This window comes from Pristiophorus japonicus, chromosome 5 (genome assembly GCF_044704955.1).
Source record: "Pristiophorus japonicus isolate sPriJap1 chromosome 5, sPriJap1.hap1, whole genome shotgun sequence".
NCBI classification, from domain to species: Eukaryota; Metazoa; Chordata; class Chondrichthyes; family Pristiophoridae; genus Pristiophorus; species Pristiophorus japonicus.
This window is the reverse complement of record NC_091981.1, coordinates 163,679,196-163,698,310: the sequence shown is the minus strand read 5'-3', so window position 1 is coordinate 163,698,310 and position 19,115 is coordinate 163,679,196. Positions and strand designations below refer to the sequence as shown.

Below are 19,115 nucleotides of genomic sequence, written 5' to 3'. Positions count from 1 at the left end.
CGGGTTGAAACAGTGAGTCAAATTTGTCCAGGATCTGTGAGCATGCTGCTCGCTCCACAGAGGAAATTGCATTGACATCGCCCCATTTCCAGTTCATGACAGCAAGCCAACTCCTCCCCAGTAGTGTGGGACCGTCCCCCGGGACAATCCAGAGTGGCAAACTGTTCTCCTAATCTTTGTGGGTCACGACTACCGTGGCGCTGCCTAGCACCGGAATGATCTCCTTTGTGTAAGTCCGTAGCTGTGCGTCAATCGGCGATAATTTTGGCCTCCTGGCCTTAGACGCCCACAACCTTTCGAACTGTTTGATACCCATCAGGGACTGGCTGGCCCCCGTGTCTAGCTCCATTGATACTGGGATGCCATTTGAGGAGCACTTCCATCATTATCGGTGGTGTCCTGGTGTATGAACTGTATATGTGCTCCACATGAACTCGCTGAACTTCAAACTTCAGCTTCCAGCGATTTCCCCCAGCGTTCATTTCTGCAATTTCTGCATGTATTTTGCTCATCTCTGCAAACTCCGGTTGAGTGTGTGCCTCCACACCTCCAATATGAGCTGTTGTTGGAAACAAAAGGTCCCTTGCCAGTCAATCGTCTCTGACTGCCTCTGTGACTGTCCTTGAGTGCGCCATTAACAGGTGTTGATGGCCCCATTACTGGCCGCATTGTTCCTTGCAATGGCGTGAATCACCGTTCAGCTAGCCATTGTCTCTGTCGAACTTCCCCTCTGGGCTCGACTACATGTTGGGGCATGCCCAATTGCCCTTGTCTGCCTGGAGGACTGCGCGCTGCTTTAAAAATGTTGATTCTCTGTCCCAACCATTTCTTAACACAGTACCTCTCGTATATTCTGCTAGTGGCCATGCTCGCGTGGTTTCCAAGGCCACCTCCTTAAGTACTCTGGGATGCAGTCCATCAGGCCCTGGGGATTTATCGGCCTTCAATCCCATCAATTTCCCCAACACAATTTCCCGACTAATAAGGATTTCCCTCAGTTCCTCCTTCTTACTAGACCCTCTGATCCCTTTTATATCCGGAAGGTTGTTTGTGTCCTCCTTAGTGAATACCGAACCAAAGTAATTGTTCAATTGGTCTGCCATTTCTTTGTTCCCTGTTATGACTTCCCCTGATTCTGACTGCAGGGGACCTACGTTTGTCTTTACTAACCTTTTTCTCTTTACATATCTATAGAAGCTTTTGCAGTCCGTCTTAATGTTCCCTGCAAGCTTCCTCTCGTACTCTATTTTCCCTGCCCTAATCAAACCCTTTGTCCTTCTCTGCTGAGTTCTAAATTTCTCCCAGTCCCTGGGTTCACTGCTATTTCTGGCCAATTTGTATGCCACTTCCTTGGCTTTAATACTGTCCCTGATTTCCCTTGATAGCCACGGTTGAGCCACCTTCCCTTTTTTATTTTTACGCCAGACAGGGATGTACAATTGTTGTAGTTCATCCATGCGGTCTCTAAATGTCTGCCATTGCCCATCCACTGTCAACCCCTTAAGTATCATTCGCCAATCTATCCTAGCCAATTCACGCCTCATACCTTCAAAGTTACCCTTCTTTAAGTTCTGGACCATGGTCTCTGAATTAACTGTTTCATTCTCCATCCTAATGTAGAATTCCACCATATTATGGTCACTCTTCCCCAAGGGGCCTCGCACAACAAGATTGATAATTAATCCTCTCTCATTACACAACACCCAGTCTAAGATGGCCTCCCCCCTAGTTGGTTCCTCGACATATTGGTCTAGAAAACCATCCCCTTTGCACTCCAGGAAATCCTCCTCCACCGTATTGCTTCCAGTTTGGTTAGCCCAATCTGTATGCATATTAAAGTCACCCATGATAACAGCTGCACCTTTATTGCATGCAACCCTAATTTCCTGTTTGATGCCCTCCCCAACATCACTACTACTGTTTGGAGGTCTGTACTCAGACCTCAGCTTACATGACCCAGGAGCTGGCGAGTGAGTCGAAGAAGCTGACCAGCATCACGACACACAAGGGATTATTTGGGTGCAACAGATGTCCGTTCGGGATTCGCTCGGCTGCCGCGATCTTCCAACGAAATATGGAAAGCCTCCTCAAGTCAATTCCAGGGACGTTGGTTTTTCAAGACATCTTCATCATGGGATGCAATACTGAAGAACACCTCCACAACCTGGAGGAGGTGCTACGCAGGCAGGACCAGCTAGGGTTGCGACTGAAAACGGCGAAGTGCGTCTTCCTAGCTCCAGAGGTAGAATTCCTGGGGATGAGGTAGCAGCAGACGGGATCAGCCCCACTGCGTCCAAGACGGAAGCGATCCAGAGAGCACCCAGACCCCGTAACACGGCGGAGCTGCGTTCGTTCCTGGAGCTCCTGAACTATTTTGGTAACTTTCTTCCCAAATTGAGCATGCTGCTAGAGCCGCTTCACGTGCTTCTACGCAAAGGTCGTGAATGGGTCTGGGGGGACAGCCAGGAAAGGGCTTTTAATAGAGCACACAATTTGTTATGTTCCAACAATCTGTCAACGCTATATGACCCATGTAAGAAACTTGTGTTAACTTGCGATGTGTCGTCCTATGCTGTCGGGTGTGTATTGCAGCATGTCAATGCCAAGAGTCAGTTACAGCCAGTAGCTTATGCCTCCAGAAATCTGTCCCAGGCAGAAAGGGGCTACGAGATGGTAGAAAAGGAGGCACTGGCATGTGTATATGCAGTAAAGAAAATGCACTAGTACCTGTTTGGCAGGAAATTTGAGCTGGAGACAGATCACAAACCCCTAACGTCCCTTTTGGCCGACAACAAAGCCATAAATGCAAACGCATCGGCCCGCATACAGAGGTGGGCACTCATGTCAGCTGCCTATGACTATACAATTCGGCACAGACCAGGCACCGAAAACTGCACCGATGCACTCAGCAGGCTCCCACTAGCCACCACTGAGGGGGCTACCGAGTATGCTGCTGAGATGGTCATGGCTGTTGAAGCTTTCGAAAGCAAAGGCTCACCCATGACAGCCTGTCAGATCAAAGTCTGGACAAATAGAGACCCGCTATTGTCTTTAGTCAAGAAATGTGTCCTGAATGGGGACTGGGCAGCCACGTACGGGGCATGCCCTGAGGAATTTAAAGCATTTCACAGGCGCAGGGATGAACTCTCGATTCAGGCCGATTGCCTACTGTGGGGAAACCGCATAGTCATGCCCCAGATGGGTAGAGAGGTGTTCATCAGAGAACTCCACAATGAGCACCTGGGTATTGTCATGATGAAGGCAATTGCCAGGTCACACGTTTGGTGGCCAGGGCTAGGTGCAGATCTGGAACTTTGTGATCGCAGGTGCAACACATGTGCCCAGCTGGGCAATGTGCCCAGGGAAGCCCCCCTTAGCCCCTGGTCCTGGCCCGCCAAGCCTTGGTCACGCATCCATGTGGACTACGCAGGTCCTTTCATGGGGAAAATGTTTTTGGTTGTCGTAGACGCCTACTCCAAATGGATCGAGTGTGACATTTTAAATTCAAGCACATCCTCGGCCACAGTAGAAAGTCTACGGGCAATGTTCGTCGCCCATGGTCTACCGGATATCTTGGTCAGCGACAATGGCCCATGCTTCACAAGCACTGAATTCCAGGACTTCATGGCAGGCAATGGAATTAACCATGTCAGAACGGCACCATTCAAGCCGGCCTCAAACGGCCAGGCAGGACGAGCAGTGCAGATAATCAAACAGGGGATGCTCAGAATCCAAGGGGGTTCCCTACAAAGACGCTTATTACGCTTTCTGTTGGCCTACAGATCCTGATCACACTCGCTCACAGGGGTTCCACCCACAGAGTTGCTAATGAAAAGGATGCTCAAAACCCGATTATCCCTTATATACCCCACCATGAAAGAAATTGTCGAGAGCAGGTGCCAGTCACAATGTGACTATCATGACAGGAATGCGAGGGCGCGATGTATTGATGTAAATGACCCTGTCTTTGTCCTCAACTACGCTGCAGGGCCCAAATGGCCCGCAGGCACTGTGATTGCAAAAGAGGGGAATAGGATTCTGGTTGTTAAACTTACCAATGGACAAATCTGCCGCAAACACGTGGATCAAGCAAAAAGGAGGTTCAGCAACCCCATAGAAGAAGCAGAGGAAGAACATGATATAGAGTTCACTCCACCACAGGTGACCGAACACCGGAACCAAAGGGAGGAGAGCCCAGTCACTGTGGGCAGTCCGGACAGGCCTGAGGCACCACAAACAGCAGACACTCAGGCCAGCGCCCAACAACTGGAGCCCCAACTCAGGCGCTCTACAGGAGAGCGTAAGCCACCAGAGAGACTCAACCTGTGATCCCAAGAAGACCTTGGGGGGGCGGGGGGGAGAGGTGATATCATGTATTCAACCAGCATTGTAACCCATGTATAAACTGACAAGTTGTACATTGAGAGAACAATGACCACTAGGTGGTGAACTTTTGGGAGACATTCCTAACCTGGACCTTCAGGTATAAAAGGGGAAGCTCCACCCACCTTCATCACTTGAGTGCTATGGAATAAAGGACAGGTCACAGACTGACCTTCTTTCAAGCATGGGCCTCGTAAGCATTTATATTGTATAGTAAGGACGTATCACTGATAAAAGGTTACATCATGAAATTTAACCCACATACTTATTAATAAACTAAATGAGCTACTTTGCCACAGACCACTACCAGTGTGGAAATTCTACACAGGTGTGCACTCATTCAAGATACAAGAGCAAGTCTTGCCTCACTGCAACTGAGCTTTCTGTTATGTCAATACCATTAAATTATCTCAGATCATACAGCGAGTGAATTTGGCCACATCCTTGCCAATATTTTAGCGAATCTTTAGAAACAGGAGTAGTAGTCCCCAAGAATTGGAAATTAACTAATAAAACACCAATCTTTAAAAAGTGGCACAGGAACAATCCATGAAACTACAGGCTAGTAAACCTAACACCTATTGTAGATAACTTATTAGAAGGTATGTTGAAAGAGGCAATATCATGCTGAATCACCTAGATAGATATGATTATGGTAAGAGGGAGTTTGCACAGATTTCTGGGAAAAAAGTCTTGCCTACCAAATGTATTGAAGTCTTTGAAGAAATAATAGATGACAATGGAAATTCTGTGGATGTGATGTCATTACATTTTAGCAAGGTTTTTGGTACAACATCACACAAGTGACCAGTCCACAAGATAGGAAGGCATGGGATGTGAGATTTGGAGGTGTACAGAAAATTAGCTGAACCAGAGAAGGCAAACAGTGCTTGTGAATGGAGCTGCATCAACATAAAAAGGTAGAATGAGTCTTTGACTTCGTGCTGACATTCCTGCCCGAACCAGAAGCTGCAGGGCCTCGGCGAGTGGAGACTGGAGCTCTGGCTTGGAATTCTGGGTTGACATCCAGCAGGATACCTGTTCAATGGGAACTCATACAACCCTCCTACCGTATAGGACTAACCATCCTATCAACTGCTTTAAGACAGTTACGGCCATGGGAGGAGCGTTCATGTTGCAGCCTGCAGGCCTGTTAATCAGCTTATGAATTCTTTCACTACTCCAAGGGAAAAGTGTGAAGATACAAAACTATCAACATCAGGTGTCACTAGCAGGTATCAGTGCTTGAGCCATTACTGTTTGCAATGTATTTGAGTGACTTGAAGATGAAGACAGATACAGGAGTCTAAATTTGCAGATGACACCAAGTTGGGAGGGGTTTAAATAATGGCTGTAACTATTTGGTAACACTTCTGATTGGTTCCCTTGGAGGACAAGACCAGATTTCTAATTGGTCCCCAAGATACATCCAGCAGCTTGTCTGGATTAGATCCTACCTGCCTGAATAATCAAGATCTTTGCAATGTGTAATATGATCCATTCACTGACGGCCAGCTCCAGAGCCCTCAGTGCGAACACTACTGCTTTCAGAGAACTGGGTTCTCATATTGCAGAGTTCAGATAGTGAGGCCATGGAGGGATTTTAACATAAGGATGAGAATTTTAAAATCAAAGTGTTGATGGACAATGTTCCCCTTAATTTTCTAGCAAGCACAGAGGAGATGAATAAATGAGACTTGCTGCGTGTTAGGATACGTGCATGAGCTCAAGTTCATTGAGGGTGGAAGATGGGAGGCTGGCCAGGAGAACATTGGAAGAGTCAAGTCCAGCAAATAAAACACATGTGTAAACGTTATGCATATTGTAGGATCAACACCGAATACAGTCTCATTTTAAAAAAATCATTTATTTATTGCCCATCCCTAGTTGCCCTTGAGAGAGTGGTAGTGAGCTGCCTTCTTGAACCGCTGTGGCCCAGGGGGAGAGGGAGAATGTGGCTCAGGTGTAAATGGGGTGGGGGTGGAAGAACATTCTTGCTCTCATCCCCCACTCCTTTAGCCCTTGATCATATTCTTCCCCTCCCCCTCCCCACTGTTCTCCCACTCCCCAATAAGTCCCTGACCCTCCCCCCCCCCCTCACCCCCCCATTGAGACTCTGACCTTCTCCATCTTCTGAGCTCCTCTCTCAGAGTACCCTCTTCCCCACATCCCTTTCGATCCCCTCTCCTCTCCGATATTCCAGATCAGGCTGGGATTACAAACTCCTGTTTGGGTTTCAGTTATGGCTGCATAAGATATTGAGGCTGCATAAGATGGTGAGGCCGGAAAAACAGCACTGCCAAAGGGCCACTTTGAATAGTTATTCTCTTGTTCTTTCGAGCCCTGCTTACAGAGCTACAATATTTGGGGTAAACGCACGGATGCTCACCATTCAACCAAGGATAGCAGTCAGGTTTTTGCGCCTCAATATCATTTTCCTCTGCAAGTGTTCGCACTCACCGTCACCCCTGGACCGAAACGCCACCCATTTGTTACGCCATCAGTAATTAGAACTAAATTCGAATGCTCCCCAAGGCTAACTCTTCGATTCCCTCTCCTTCCTCCCCTCACTCCCCGATCCTCTCTCCTCTCTCTCTCCCTTTGATCCCCTCTCCTCTCCCTTTTGATCCCCTCTCCGCCCCCCTTTGATCCCCTCTCCTCTCCTCGCACTTTAATCCCCTCTTCCCTCCCCTCCCACCTCCCCTTCGATCCCCTCTGCTCCCTCCCCCTCGATCCCCTCTACTCCCTCCCCCCCTTCGATCACCTCTGCTCCCTCCCCCCCCTTGCTCCCTCCCCCCCCTTCGATCCCCTCTGCTCCCTCCCCCCCTCGATCCCCTCTGCTCCCTCCCCCCCTTCTGCTCCCTCCCCCCCCTTCGATCCCCTCTGCTCCCCCCCCTTCGATCCCCTCTGCTCCCTCCCCCTTCGATCCCCTCTGCTCCCTCCCCCCCCTTCGATCCCCTCTGCTCTCTCCCCCCCCCCTTCGATCCCCTCTGCTCCCCCCCCCTTCGATCCCCTCTGCTCCCTCCCCCCCCTTCGATCCCCTCTGCTCTCTCCCCCCCTTCGATCCCCTCTGCTCCCTCCCCCCCCCTTCGATCCCCTCTGCTCCCCCCCCCTTCGATCCCCTCTGCTCCCCCCCCGATCACCTCTGCTCCCCCCAACTTCGATCCCCTCTGCTCCCTCCCCCCCCCCTCGATCCCCTCTGCTCCCTCCCCCCCCCCTCGATCCCCTCTGCTCCCTCTTCCCCCCCCCCTCGATCCCCTCTGCTCCCTCCCTCCCCCCCCCCGATCCCCTCTGCTCCCCCCAACTTCGATCCCCTCTGCTCCCTCCCCCCCACCCCCTCGATCCCCTCTGCTCCCTCCCCCCCCCTCCCCTCTGCTCCCCCCAACTTCGATCCCCTCTGCTCCCTCCCCCCCACCCCCTCGATCCCCTCTGCTCCCTCCCCCCCCCCTCGATCCCCTCTGCTCCCTCCCCCACCCCCCCTCGATCCCCTCTGCTCCCTCCCCCCCCTCGATCCCCTCTGCTCCCTCCCCCCCCTCGATCCCCTCTGCTCCCTCCCCCCCCTCGATCCCCTCTGCTCCCTCCCCCCCCCTCGATCCCCTCTGCTCCCTCCCCCCCCCTCGATCCCCTCTGCTCCCTCCCCCCCCCCCTCGATCCCCTCTGCTCCCTCCCCCCCCTCGATCCCCTCTGCTCCCTCCCCCCCCCCTCGATCCCCTCTGCTCCCTCCCCCCCCCCTCGATCCCCTCTGCTCCCTCCCCCCCCTGATCCCCTCTGCTCCCTCCCCTCCCCCCTCGATCCCCTCTGCTCCCTCCCCTCCCCCCCACCCCCCTCGATCCCCTCTGCTCCCTCGATCCCCTCTGCTCCCTCCCCCCCCCTCGATCCCCTCTGCTCCCTCCCCCCACCCTCGATCCCCTCTGCTCCCTCCCCTCCCCCCCACCCCCTCGATCCCCTCTGCTCCCTCCCCCCCCTCGATCCCCTCTGCTCCCTCCCCTCCCCCCTCGATCCCCTCTGCTCCCTCCCCACCCCCCTCGATCCCCTCTGCTCCCTCCCCCCCCCACCCCCCATCCCCTCTGCTCCCTCCCCCCCCCACCCCCCTCGATCCCCTCTGCTCCCTTCCCCCCCCATCCCCTCTGCTCCCTCCCCTCCCCCCTCGATCCCCCCCCTCCCCCCTCGATCCCCTCTGCTCCCTCCCCTCCCCCCCCTCGATCCCCTCTGCTCCCTCCCCCCCACCCCCCTCGATCCCCTCTGCTCCCTCCCCCCCCCCCTCGATCCCCTCTGCTCCCTTCCCCCCCCATCCCCTCTGCTCCCTCCCCTCCCCCCTCGATCCCCTCTGCTCCCTCCCCTCCCCCCCACCCCCCTCGATCCCCTCTGCTCCCCCCCCCCCCCCCCAACTTCGATCCCCTCTCCTTCCTCTCTCCCCTGTTTGAGATTGCATCAAACTCTAGAACTGGAGACACAGGCTCTAACATAAAAGTATGAAATTGCAGAGACAATTTATATTTAACTACTTTATAAAGAGGACGGTGAATGTACGGAATGGAGTACCCAGGGAAGTAAATAGTATGGACAATTGTGAAGGGAGAATCTCTCTTGCCCGGAAAGTAAGCAATTATAAATGTGGAGTCTCATTCTTTCAGGTTGTGAATGGTTTTCAGAGATTTAAAAAATGGTAAATAAAAAAACAACCTTACTTTACCTTTGACTCCTTTTCTCTCTCTCTCTCTCTCTTAATCCAAGCTTTCTTTCCCTCAATTTCTCTTTCTGTACCTGTTTTGACATTGAATTTACCCACTCTAATTTATCCTCCTTCTCAGTCCTTCCTCTGTTTATTTCTCAATCCTTTAATATTGCACTGCCTCATGGCCCTGCAGCCACCACACAAAGATAGTGGGCGTGCAGCTAAACGCAGCCATGAGGACAGTGTCAGGTCTACTCCAACTGAGTGGCTCCCGTTGCTATCCTATTGTCCAGCCTACCATTCGTCGTGGTGCCACCATGCTCCGTGAAATGGAAAAATTCATGAGCAACATCGATCTTCCCAATTACAAAGACTTGAAAAACCCACCAGGAAAGCACTTAAAATCACGCCGGCCATTCTGGAAACAGCAGCCAATATTCATGCAGCTGGTATCGACCCACTATTCAGATGGACGGATTGCAACCCCTTGATTGGTCCTGTTGGAGGATAAGACGGATTGCAACGTAAAGAACCAACACTTCATCACTGAGCCAACTGCAGAAGTCCCTGGTTTTGATCTCCCTCAGACAGTGGACAGCGCTCAATCGAATCCCACAGGGCATGGACTGTGCGGCTAACCTGCTCCACAAGTGGAAGATGAGGGACCACCCGAAATGCGACTGTGGCCGTGAGTCCCAGACCATGGAACACATCACATCAATCTGTCCACTAAGATCTGCTGCAGGAGGCACCTCATTTCTCCAATCGGCATCTCAGGAGACCATCAAATGGATAGCCAAACTAGATATCCCATTATAAGGTTTTCCCGTCATATGAAACAACAACAAAATCCTTTAAGCTCATTGGTCGAGATATACTGTTGGTACGGTTGGTCACCAAGGTCCCAAGTTACCCTTGCTGCACCTTATCAGCTCACACTTCCAGCAGATTGGTGGGCAATTTTTTAAATTATTTTTTAATTTTTTTTTTAATTTTTTTTTTTATAGACATAACCATTCAATTGTGATTTAACTAATGGGGCATACTTTTCAGATACCCACTTCTAGCAAAATCTGGCCCAACATATTTGTGATTTAAAGTAGTCATTTATTACACTCATGGAAGAGCTGTATATAAAGTTCATTTGTGGAATATTGTATTGACCAGTTTCATATACAGCATCTTCTACTTCTTTGGTTAACTGCACCCCCTGCTAAAGGACGTGCTTATTTGCACTACAAAATGTTCTGATTGGCTCTCCATGATCACATGACCTGATTGTTGATTGGTCCCTTTGGAGGATAAGACACACCCAGCAGTTTCTCTGGAATGTGTAATTAGAACCACCCAGCCCAAGTTCTGTGAGACTTTGCAAAGCGTAATTCAAGCCATTCTGACTGCTGTCTCTAGACAGGGTAGAGAACCCTCATCCCAGCTCAAGGTCCTGATCCCCCAGCCCAAATTCCTGACCTTAACACCGCTCTGCCCCACCCCCCGCACCATAGATGGGGCATTGTGTGTGGGTCACAGATTGTTAATAGATTTATTGGGTATGGAGTGAATAGTGACACACGCACCAAGCCTTCTGTGAAATCAGATGTAGGTGTAAAAGGGGTGGAGTTGGAAGAACATGATCCGTTTTCCCCAAGTTCCCTCTCTCCACTCTGATCCCCTCTCCTGCTTCTCTCTTCTCCCCTGCCCCCCCCCCACCTCCGTGAGAGAGAGACAGACTCACTCTCTCTCTCCCCCTCCCCCAGTTTCTCTCTCCCTCCCCCAGTCTCTCTCTTTCTCTCTCCTTCTCTCTCCCACCCCCCCCCATCTCTCTCTTTCTCTCTCCCCCAGTCTCTCTCTCTCTCTCTCTTCACCCCCCCAGTCTCTCCCCCATCTCCAATGTTTTCTCTCCCACAGAAGGCCGCGAAAATGCTCGAGTAGATAATCACAATGATATTCTAGGCAAATGTCCTGAAGATAATCCATAGCTAGACACACACAGCACGCACACCTCCAGCTCACGATACGTGCCCGACCTCCGGTGTCAGGTTCGAGGAGTCTGCGCATGCGCAGGACGGGGGCGAAGGTGCGCATGCATAGGCGTCGGGGGTGGAGTCCAGGGCGTGCAGGCGCAGAAGGACTTTCAAAAAACTAGTGCAAATAATCACTTTGCCCGCTAAAGGCAATTATTTTCTGTAGCTTTGTAAATGGCTTAAAGGAAATTTAAAGGAATGGCTAAGTCTTCTAGATCTGCACATGCTGTTTATATAATTGGAATTTTACATTACCTTTAAATAAATAATAGCATCTGTACCATATTCTTCCATGGAGAACAGGTTAAGATCCCCTTGAAAATATTTAGCATAGAGGCGAGAAATAGGGAGACCATAGCCAAAACCAGCCTGTAAAAGGAGTAAATCCATTAATCTTTCCAGCATCCAATAACAAGACATAAAATACTGTATATTTCAGCAAGGTAATTAAAATACAAAGAAACTGCTTGGCATAAACTTTTGCAGCAATAAAGAAGTTTTAGAATTTATTACTAAATTCCAACACTCTTGGGGCTGGATTTTCCACTGCATCTCCACCCAGTCTCTCGGCAGTATTGATCGGTTTGGGTGCAAAACCACCCGGTGGAAATTTCCAGAAAGAGTTCCGCCGGCGGTTCGAAATACCGCTGGGGAGCGGACTGCCGGCGTGCAACCTCCAAAACCGCTATCACCCGAGTTTTGACTCAGCGGTGACCTGTAGGTAAATTTTTAAAAAACACCCACGAAAAGCAGCGGAGGCTGGGCGGTAGGTAAGCAGCCCTGCAAAAAAAGGGAAGTTGAAGGGTTTTAATAATTATTTTACAGCGATTAAGTTGAAAAGGGTCCCGAGAACATTTTCTGATTTTTTATTTTATGTTTTTTGGAGAAAAAAGAGTGTGTTTTTTTCCCCCCTCCCAACCCGCAGCCTTGGTCTAAATTTTCATAATCACCACCCATTTTGTTTAAGAACTGCCCAATCAGCCCAAGATCGTGTTTTCCATCGAGAATCAGGGTGGAAGGTCCATTTGTGTGTGCCGGACGGAATCTTTTCCTTTTGTCGTGGAATTTTTCGCCCGTGGTAATTTTAAAATCTTAGCAGTATTTTGGGTGGCAATCCGGCAACTGGCCAATTTTTTGAAACCTCTAGCCCTTGGAGTTAGCTATTGTGACCGCCTGGTGTGCAAAGGCTTGTCAGACAGTTTTCTCGTGTGAGAGCATACATTTATTGCCTAGCCCTTAACACTACATATTCCAAGTCACAGTATCTAAAACCTGTTTGCTGGTCAGTTGAAATTATTCAAAATTATATCTGACATAATTTTGAATTGTGTCTCAAAAATACCTAGCTAATCATTGCAAATGAAAGAAATGCACAATTCTGCTGGTAGTATGGGGTATAAAATGGTGACCAAGCAAAAAGTACATTGAAGAGCACGTTTGAATACAGATGTATAGCTATTTTTGTTAAACTGCAGGTCACATTTTGTTTCTCTTTACCAGTACAAAAGCCACATTGCTTGCAACAAGACTGCTGAAAGGCCCAAACCAGCACGATATCGCACACGCAACTACTGACCCCCTCCCTCCCTCAGGTCCTCTCTCCCTGGTTTTCAGAGATCGCAGTGTAGGTGAACGCATTAATCTTACAGCAGCTTGCAAATGTGTCCATAAAATACTGACACTGTTCCCCAGGTCCCCCCGGCTCCAGCTCGCTAATCTCCTGCACTTTCCGTTCTCTCTCCAGCTACTAACGCTTTGCTCGTTGGTTCTTTACGAGCGACCAAGCATATTCTGGCCTCGTGTCCTGACCTTGCTGTTTGGCCTTTGGTACCGACCTCCCTGCTGATCACCTTCCCTGGATCCCAACCTCGCTGTTGGCCTTGGCCTCCCGACCTTGCTGCTGGTCCGTGCTGTACCTTTCCTGGGTCCCAATCTCACTGCTGGCCTGGTGTCCCGAGCTCGTTGCTAGTCCGTGCTGTACCTCTCTGGGTCCAAGCCTCGCTGCTGGTCCATGCTGAACCTTCCCTGGGTCCTAGTCTCTTTGCTACTCCGTGTTAAACCTTCCCTGGGTCCTCACCGCCCACCGAATCCCGCCGGTCCTCGCCGACTGCCATTTCTCGCCTCCAGCCCCGCGGCACTGGAACCTAAATTTAGCTCTTGGTTATTCTACCAGAAAACATCATCAAGACTGGTTCGATGAAAACGACCAGGAGATCCAGGAGCTAATAAACCGCAAACGCAAGGCATTTTTGAATTGGAAGCAACACCACAACTAGAGTGAAAGAAAGCAGATCTACAGACAACTGAAGGCCGAGGTCCAACAAAAGAATTTGAGAAATAAAGAACAGATAATGGGTGCAAAAAGCACAGGAGATCCAGCAACAATCACTACGTGTGTGGATTTTTAGCAGTCAAGACCACCCACAACCCAAGCAGTCAAGGTCCTATTCCACCAAGAGCCAAGGACAGCGGGGCGCTCATCAAGGACAGCGGGGCAGTCAGTGCCTGCTGAAAGGAGCACTTCGAGGATCTCATCAACCAAGACTCTGTTTTTGACTTGAGTATCCTTGACTCTGTCCCATAGCATGCCACCAGCCACCACCTCGGCACAATCCCAACCCGACATGAGATTGAAAGGCCATCCGACAACTGAAAAACAACAAGGCCTTAGGAGCAGATGGAATCCCTGCCGAAGTATTAAAGCACAGCGGAAAAGTACTTGGTGCGAATCCATGACCTCATCTCTCTGATCTAGAAGGGAGAGAGCATGCCAGGGGATCTCAGACACCGTAATCGACACCGTATCTGCTGCAGGGAAAATTATCGAAAGAATCCTCCTCAATTGTCTCCTCCCAGTGGCTGAAGCGCACCTCCCAGAGTCGCAATGCGGATTCCGCCCGCTAAGGGGCGCAACGGACATGATCTTTACCATGCGAAAAATCCAAGAAAAATGTAAGGAGCAGCATCAAACCAGACACCAAGCTCATAATCTACAGAGCAGTAGTGATACCTGCCCTCCTATATGCCTCAGAGACATGGACTATAAGAACACAAGAAATAGGAGCAGGAGTAGGCCATACGGCCCCTCGAGCCTGCTCCGCTATTTAATACGATCATGGCTGATCTGATCATGGACTCAGCTCCACTTCCCTGCCCGCTCCTCATAACCCCTTATCCCCTTATCGTTTAAGAAACTGTCTATTTCTGTCTTAAATTTATTCAATGCTCCAGATTCCACAGCTCTCTGAGGCAGCGAATTCCACAGATTTACAACCCTCAGAAGAAATTTCTCTTCATCTCTGTTTTAAATGGGCGGCCTCTTATGCTAAGATCATGCCCTCTAATTCTAGTCTCCCCCATGTATAGTAGGCACCTCAAAACACTGGGGAAGGATCACCAACGTTGCCTCCGCAAAATCCTGCAAATTCACTGGCAGGATAGGTGCACCGTCAGCATTCTCTCTCAGGTCAACATCCCCAGTATCGAGGCATTGACCACACTCGATCAGCTCTGATGGACCAGCCATGCTCAATATTAAGACTCCCGAAACAAGCACTCTACTTCGAGCTACGTCATGGCAGGTCAGCCCCAGGTGGGAAGAGAAAATGCTTCAAGGACACCCTGAAAGCCTCCTTGAAAAAAAGTAACATCCCCATCGACTCTTGGGAATCCCTAGCCCCCCCCGCTCAAAATGCAGGAGAAACATCCAAGAAAGCGGCGAACACTTCGTCTCTTTGCTGGGAGCACGCAGAAGCCAAGTACAAGCAGCGGAAGGAGCGTATGACAAATCAAGCACCCCACCCACCTGTCCCACCAACCACCATCTGCCCCACCTGTGACAGAAACTGTAGATGCCGCATTGGTCTCATCAGTCACCTTAGAACTCATTTTCGTGTGGAAGCAAGTCATCCTCGACTCTGAGGGACTGCCCAAGAAGAACAAGACACTTCAAAAAGTATTTCATTGGCTGTAAAGCACTTTGGGTGATCGTGAAAGGTGATATATAAATGCAAGTCTTTGTTTTTTCTTTCTTTCAATTGTATAACAAACACATCCATTGCCCACGGTCGATAAATAAAAAGATTCATTCATAGCTTCACGTAGTGTGTCTTCATCCAGTTTCTTAGAAACATAGAAACCATTACAACCAGAGGGTAAAGGGGTAATCAAAAGAACATTAACGAGGAACAATTGGCATCCAGGGACCAGTTCTTCTCACAATGCTGTCAGTGGCACGAAGACTCCGTGTCTCAGTGAAAACCACAGGTTTTCTGTGGAACACCGCTACAAAACCCATGGTCTACAACAGATCAAAGGACACATCAGCCATAAAAAGTAGTACTGGTCACAGAAACATAGAAAATAGGTGCAGGAGTAGGTTATTCGGCCCTTCAAGCCTGCACCACCATTCGATAAGATCATGGCTGATCATCACCTCAGTACCCCTTTCCTGCTTTCTCTCCATACCCCTTGATCCCTTTAGCCATAAGGGCCATATCTAACTCCCTCTTGAATATATCAAACAAACTGGCATCAACAGCTCTCTGCGGTAGAGAATTCCACAGGTTAACAACTCTCTGGGTGAAGAAGTTTCTCCTCATCTCGGTCCTAAATGGCTTACCCCTTATCCTTAGACTGTGATCCCTGGTTCTGGACTTCCCCAACATCGGGAACATTCTTCCTGCAACTAACCTGTCCAATCCCGTCAGAATTTTATATGCTTCTATGAGATCCCCTCTCATTCTTCTAAACTCCAGTGAATACAGGCCCAATCGATCCAGTCTCTCCTCATATGTCAGTCCTGCCATCTCGGGAATCAGTCTGGTGAACCTTCGCTGCACTTCCTCAATAGCAAGAATGTCCTTCCCCAGATTAGGATACCAAAACTGAACACAATACTCCAGGTGAGGCCTCACCAAGGCCCTGTACAACTGCAGTAAGATCTCCCTGCTCCGATACTCAAATCCCCTAGATAGCTATGCCATTTGCCTTCTTCACCGCCTGCTGCACCTGCATGCCAACTTTCAATGACTGATGTACCATGACACCCAGGTCTCGTTGCAGCTCCCCTTGTCCTAATCTGCCGCCATTCAGATAATATTCTGTGCTTGTGTTTTTGTCACCAAAGTAGATAACCTCACATTTATCCACATTATACTGCATCTGCCATGCATTTGCCCACTCACCTAGCCTGTCCAAGTCACCCTGCAGCCTCTTCGCATCCTCCTTGCAGTTTACACCGCCACCCAGCTTAGTGTCCTCTGCAAACTTGGAGATATTACACTCAATTCCTTCATTTAAATCATTGATGTATATTGTAAATAGCTGGGGTCCCAGCACTGAGCCCTGCGGCACCCCACTAGTCACTGCCTGCCATTCTGAAAAGGACCATAAAAAGGAGTACTGACCCTTTACAGACCACCACACTTCCACAGTATACTGGTGGCCTGTCAAGGGCCAGCACACTGCTTCACAAGCACATCAGAAATGACCATGCTAGCACCCAGTGTGGCAACATCCAGATGCACTCAACAGGAGTACATTACATGCAGTTATGAAATTTAGTTGGATACCAGTTGGCAGAGCATAGTGACATGACAAAGAGCCAATCTGCATAGAAAAACCAACTTGTCACCTTCCACCAGCTCCAAATGCAGCTTTGCAATGGCTCTGCAAGTCATCTGAAACCCCATCTGAGAGAGCTCTTCAGCCAGTATCATTATTTAATTGCTAAGGTACCTTCCCCCATGCCCCAATTCAGAGAATTAACACACAAAAGATTCTTGGAGTGGCTTAGAAGCCATTACTCTTGAACTCAGTTTAGGAATATAAATCACATTAAAATATACTGTTTTCTTTTATTATTCTGTAATTGATTACATGTATTTTCCAGTAGTTAAATGTACTCCTGTAGTATGCAAAAACAGAAACATTAAGTGATAAACCTGAAGTACTTTCTACTGTTTAAGCGTATAAACTATGAGATGAAAGGGAAAAATTTGCAGGATTAAGGGGAAAGAGCAGAGGAGTGGGATAGCTCTTTTAAAGAGCCGGCACAGGCATGATGGGCCGAATGGCCTCCTTATGTGCTCTATGATAATTCCACTGATATGTATGTATGTATGTATGTTTTATAATTGAAGAATTTATTTTATCTTTGATACTGATCTGTTTTCCTGAGGTAAAAAAGTTTGGTTTCTTACTTTTGTATCCAGTGACTTTTCCCCCTTAATGTCAGTTTCCAATCCGAGTTCAAACAGATTCAATAATTTTAACAATGACTTATTCACTCTCCTGAATGCAACTGATTCTGTTTCTGGACTACAATGCAAAATTCCTGATTCTTTGACTCATTCCATGAGAATGGCTTCCATCGAGGAGCGCTGGATTGCAGAATCACCAGGCAACTCAATCTTATTTCTTATGCGCTGATTTGTCCTGGTTTGAATTTTGTAGGTATGACGATTTGGAAAAAGACTTGCATTTATATAGCGCCTTTCATAACCACTGGATGTCTCAAAATGCTTTACAGCCAATGAAGTACTTTTGGTGTGTACTCACTTTGTAATGTGGGAAAGGACTGCGTTTGACACGGTTACCTCACTGGTGAATAAATCCTAAATCAGAACATGTAGATTGGTTAATATTGAGATGTATGCAAATGAATGGGAAACATCAAGTTAAATTTTAAATCTTACCCACAAGGCTCCATGCTACATTCCTCCGCAGCCCACAAAAACAAATGCTTGGACACCCCTGGTATTCCACTACGCCAAACAGAACAGAAAGTCACAGATTTAATTACTCAATGACCCTGGGCGAAGGAAGGGAAAAAATATAGCTGGACTTCTTGCTGCTGATCGCTATTCTGCTGGAAAGTGAGTGTGTAGCATCAGGTGAGAACAAAATTGGGCCCTCCACAGCTGAAATCTGACACACACTATCTAGACTAAAGAACACGGTCCAGTGAAAAAGAAGGGCGGTAAGAGAAGGGATAACCAGCTGTGGATAACCAAGGAAACAAAGGAGAGTATCAAATTAAAAACCAAAGCGTATAAGGTGGCCAAGGTTAGTGGGAAACTAGCAGATTGGGAAAATTTTAAACGACAGCAAAGAATGACTAAGAAAGCAATAAAGAAAGGAAAGATAGATTACGAAAGTAAACTTGCACAAAACATAAAAACAGATAGTAAAAGCTTTTACCGATATATAAAACGGAAGAGAGTGACTAAAGTAAATGTTGGTCCCTTAGAAGATGAGAAGGGGGATTTAATAATGGGAAATGTGGAAATGGCTGAGACCTTAAACAATTATTTTGCTTCGGTCTTCATAGTGGAAGACACAAAAACCATGCCAAAAATTGCTGGTCACGGGAATGTGGGAAGGGAGGACCTTGAGACAATCATTATCACTAGGGAGGTAGTGCTGGACAGGCTAATGGGACTCAAGGTAGACAAGTCCCCTGGTCCTGATGAAATGCATCCCAGGGTATTAAAAGAGATGGCGGAAGTTATAGCAGATGCATTCGTTATAATCTACCAAAATTCTCTGGACTCAGGGGAGGTGCCAGCGGATTGGAAAGCAGCTAATGTAACGCCTCTGTTTAAACAAAGGGGCAGACAAAAGGCAGGTAACTATAGGCCAGTTAGTTTAATATCTGTAGTGGGGAAAATGCTTGAAGCTATCATTAAGGAAAAAATAGCGGGACATCTAGATAGGAATAGTGCAATCAAGCAGACGCAACATGGATTCATGAAGGGGAAATCATGTTGAACTAATTTACTGGAATTCATTGAGGATATAACGAGCATGGTGGATAAAGGTGCACCGATGGATGTGGTGTATTTAGATTTCCAAAAGGCATTCGATAAGGTGCCACACAAAAGGTTACTGCAGAAGATAAAGGTACGCGGAGTCAGAGGAAATGTATTAGCATGGATCGAGAATTGGCTGGCTAACAGAAAGCAGAGAGTCGGGATAAATGGGTCCTTTTCGGGTTGGAAATCGGTGGTTAGTGGTGTACCCACAGGGAT

At 48.6% G+C, this 19,115-nt stretch overlaps 1 protein-coding gene across 1 annotated transcript in view; it reads right to left on the bottom strand.

Moving 5' to 3' along the window:
• The window catches only part of pdk4 (pyruvate dehydrogenase kinase, isozyme 4), a 103,102-nt gene that overhangs the window by 4,166 nt on the left and 79,821 nt on the right, over positions 1-19,115 (bottom strand). The window contains 1 exon segment of the mRNA XM_070881058.1: positions 11,338-11,451. Coding sequence (XP_070737159.1) covers positions 11,338-11,451 — 114 coding nt within the window.